At 74.9% G+C, this 3,102-nt stretch overlaps 1 protein-coding gene across 1 annotated transcript; it reads left to right on the forward strand.

Moving 5' to 3' along the window:
- Positions 1-304: 304 nt before the first annotated feature.
- On the forward strand, positions 305-3,102 carry H696_05899 (hypothetical protein; the record flags this gene model as incomplete). The annotated part of the gene is made up of 6 exons (XM_009499675.1): positions 305-315; positions 460-543; positions 668-702; positions 876-1,580; positions 1,747-2,138; positions 2,453-3,102. The coding sequence occupies 6 exons, from the start codon at positions 305-307 to the stop codon at positions 3,035-3,037; spliced, it is 1,812 nt and encodes a 603-aa protein (XP_009497950.1). The 3' UTR covers positions 3,038-3,102.

Consider the following 3,102-nt stretch of genomic DNA (forward strand, 5'->3'; position numbering starts at 1 on the left):
CGCCCGGCAGGCCGCCACACCAGGCGCCCGGTCCGCGGCCGGCGCCGTCCTCGCCCACTCCACCCGGCGGCTCCTGGCCAGCCAGGCCCCGGCCGATCAGCCCGGGCCTGTGTCGGCCGGGCCGCTTGCCGGGCCGGGATCCCACCATGCCGAGGCCATCCAGGCGCTGGACGCCGCGCTGGAGGCCGTCTTCCTGGCCGGCCTGGACACCCGGCATACGCACGCCTGGACCACCTCCGGGCTGACCTCGCGCCCGGCGCGCGTTGTTTGTGCGCCCCCCCCCCGCACCCCCTCCCCGCTGCCCATGCGCGGCCTGTGCGCCCTGCTGCCCTGCCGCTGACCCGGTCGCCTGCCGCCGCCTCCCCGGCCGCCCCTTGTCCCGTGCGCCGCCGCAGTCACCGGGCGCGACGCGGCCCTCACGCGGGCCGTCGCGCGCTCCGCCCTGCTGCCGCTGCTGAGCGCCCCCTCCGGCCCGGGGGGCGCCTTCGCCCTGCCGGACAACACGCGCGACGTTGTCCGGGCCTGGGCCTCCTCCGACTGGTCGTGCGTGTGGCCCTGCGCCGCCCTGCCCCGCGGCGGGGCTTTGCCCGATCCCGCCTCGCCCCCCTGCCCCGCCCCACGCTGACCCATCGCCCGCTTTCGTCCGGCGCCGGTGCCCGGCCCGCAGCCCGAGCGGCGGTGTCGAGATCCTCCTCACCCCCGGTGCGTGTGCTCCTGGGCCGCCGGCTCTGCCCCCGGTCCACCGGGGTGTCTCGGGCCCCGGCTGTGCCCGGCCCCCGTGGTCGGCCCCGGGCCTCATGCGCGCGACTCACCGCCCCCCCCTCCCCCCCCCCCCCCCCCTTTCTCCCGCCCCTTCCCTGGCTAACCCGGTACAGGCACCACCTGGGACTCGAGCACGGATGCGGTCCAGCGCCGGGCCATTGCCGAGGCCGATCTGACCGTGGTCGTGGTGCCGCCGCCGCCGCCGGCCGCCTTCCCCCTGGAGCCCGACGCCCCGGGCCCCGGGGCCGGGGCCCTGGACGCCGCATGGCTCGGGCGCCGCGACGATGTGGCCCTCATCCGGGCGTCGCTCTTCCCGCGCGAGCCGTCGGCCTGGGCCCCGCCCTCGTCGGTGCCCCTGGTGTCGGACCCGTCGCTGTCGGGGCCGGAGCAGGCGGCGGCGGCGGCCGCACGTGCAGCGGCCGCCGCCGCCACCGGCAGCGGGCCCGACTGCGATGGCGGCCCCCTCCCCCGGCCGTCGCCGGTGCTGGTGTTCGCCACGCCGCCCGGGCTGTCGGCGCCGCAGCGCCAGGCCATGGCGCAGCAGGCCTCGCAGGCGGTGCTGAGCCGCGCCGCGGCCGGGGCCTTCTCCCCGGCCCGGTGCTCGGTCAGCCCGGGGGACTCGGCCCAGGCCGGCTCCCCGGCCGGGCACCAGCACCAGCACCAGCACCCGGTCGATGTGTCCACCTGGCCGTCGTTCGTGGTGGACCCGGCCGACGGCCGCGGCGCCCCGGTCCTGCGGGACTACCTGCTGGAGATGGCGCGCCAGGAGAAGCGCCACAATCTGCGCATGCGCTCGCTGCTGGATGCCGCCCATGAATGTGCGTTCGGCGCGGGGCCTCCGCGTGTGCCCTCTTCGGGCGGCGCTTGGTGCTCTCTTGTTTCTCCTGCTGCTGCTGCTGCTGCTGCTGCCGTTGTTGCTGTTGTTGCTGCTGCTGACACTGCGGCCGCCCTGCCCTCCGTCCCGCGGCCCGTGCGGCCCTTCAGCCCTGCAAGAGGCCGGCGAGACCCTGCGCCAGCGGGAGGTCGTCACCCGCCAGCTGTACTACAGCCCGGGGGGCATCCGCGACCGGCTCAAGTCCTCGGGGCTGGGTCTCTTCTCGCTGAGCGAGCAACTGAGCGCCGCCTCGTCGCAAGTCTCGCGCTACCTCCTGGGCGATGGGGCCGACGCCGGCAGTGGGAAGGAGCTCTCGATCCCGGGCCCGGGCCCGGGCCCGGCCACGGCCGCCTCCGCGTCGGCCCCCCAGCCGCGCTTCTCCTGGCTGGACCTCTATCGCCGGGTGCATCTGCTTGGCGGGGCCAATCGCCGGAAGATGACGGTCTTCGAGTTCCAGGTGTGGCAGAAGCTCCAGGCGTCGTTGCATTTCTCCCCGGACTCGGTTCGTGCCCTTGGTGTCTCTTTCTTCCCTGCCGCACGTGCTGACCGGGTGCCTTGCTTGCTCCGCTGCCGGATGTCGACGCTGCCGGCTGTCCGTGCGGCGGCCCCTTCGCCGGTGGCTCCCCCTCTGTCTGGGCCGCCTTCGCCATTTCCCCGCCATTTCCCTGCCCTTTTCCTGCCTTTCTCTCTTCCTCTCCGCCCACGCGCACGCATTTGCACACGCACTTCCCTCTCCCCCTCCTCCCTGCGCCACACACACACGCACACACACACACACACACGCACACGCACACGCACACGCACACGCACACGCAGCTCGCCCCCGCTACCACCATGATCAACTCCCTGCCGCTGTTCGCCCGGCTACGCGACGCCCCGGCCGCCGACGCGACACCCCCGGTCCCCGGCCCGGCCGAGCGCATCCTCCACGAGCAGGAGCTCTTCGACATCGTGTCCAGCACCATGGACCACCACCTGTCGCCGGAGGCCCTGACCCGGAGCACCCGGCGCAAGCTCATCGTCACGCACCTCGGCTCGCTGGTGCTCTATTCCGCGGCGGCCGGCGCCCCGCTGACGGTCTGGGGCCAGACCCTGCTGGACCCGAGCGTGGTCATCACCCCCCTGGAGGCGGGCCTGGTGGCCACCGGGTCCGTGGCCCTGTCGCTCACGAGCTTCCTCTGGCGCCGGTGGATGCTCTCCTCGGCCGCGGCCCGTATTCACAACAAGTGCGGTGCCCTGTCCTCCTTCTCCGACACCACCCTCTCCAAGATGCTGTCCCTGATCGACGACAAGGTGAACGCCTGGTCCTGCAGCCAGGCCGAGCAGCGGCGCGTCTTCCAGGCCCAGGCGCAGGTCCGCCGCGCGGCCGAGGCCCTGGACCCCCACCGGCCGGATGAGTAGCCTCTCTGCCTCTCGCCTCCGGGCGGCGGCGCTCCCCTGTCTCCCCCCGCCCCCGGGGGGCAGAG

Source organism: Fonticula alba (assembly GCF_000388065.1).
Source record: "Fonticula alba strain ATCC 38817 unplaced genomic scaffold supercont2.15, whole genome shotgun sequence".
NCBI lineage: Eukaryota > Rotosphaerida > Fonticulaceae > Fonticula > Fonticula alba.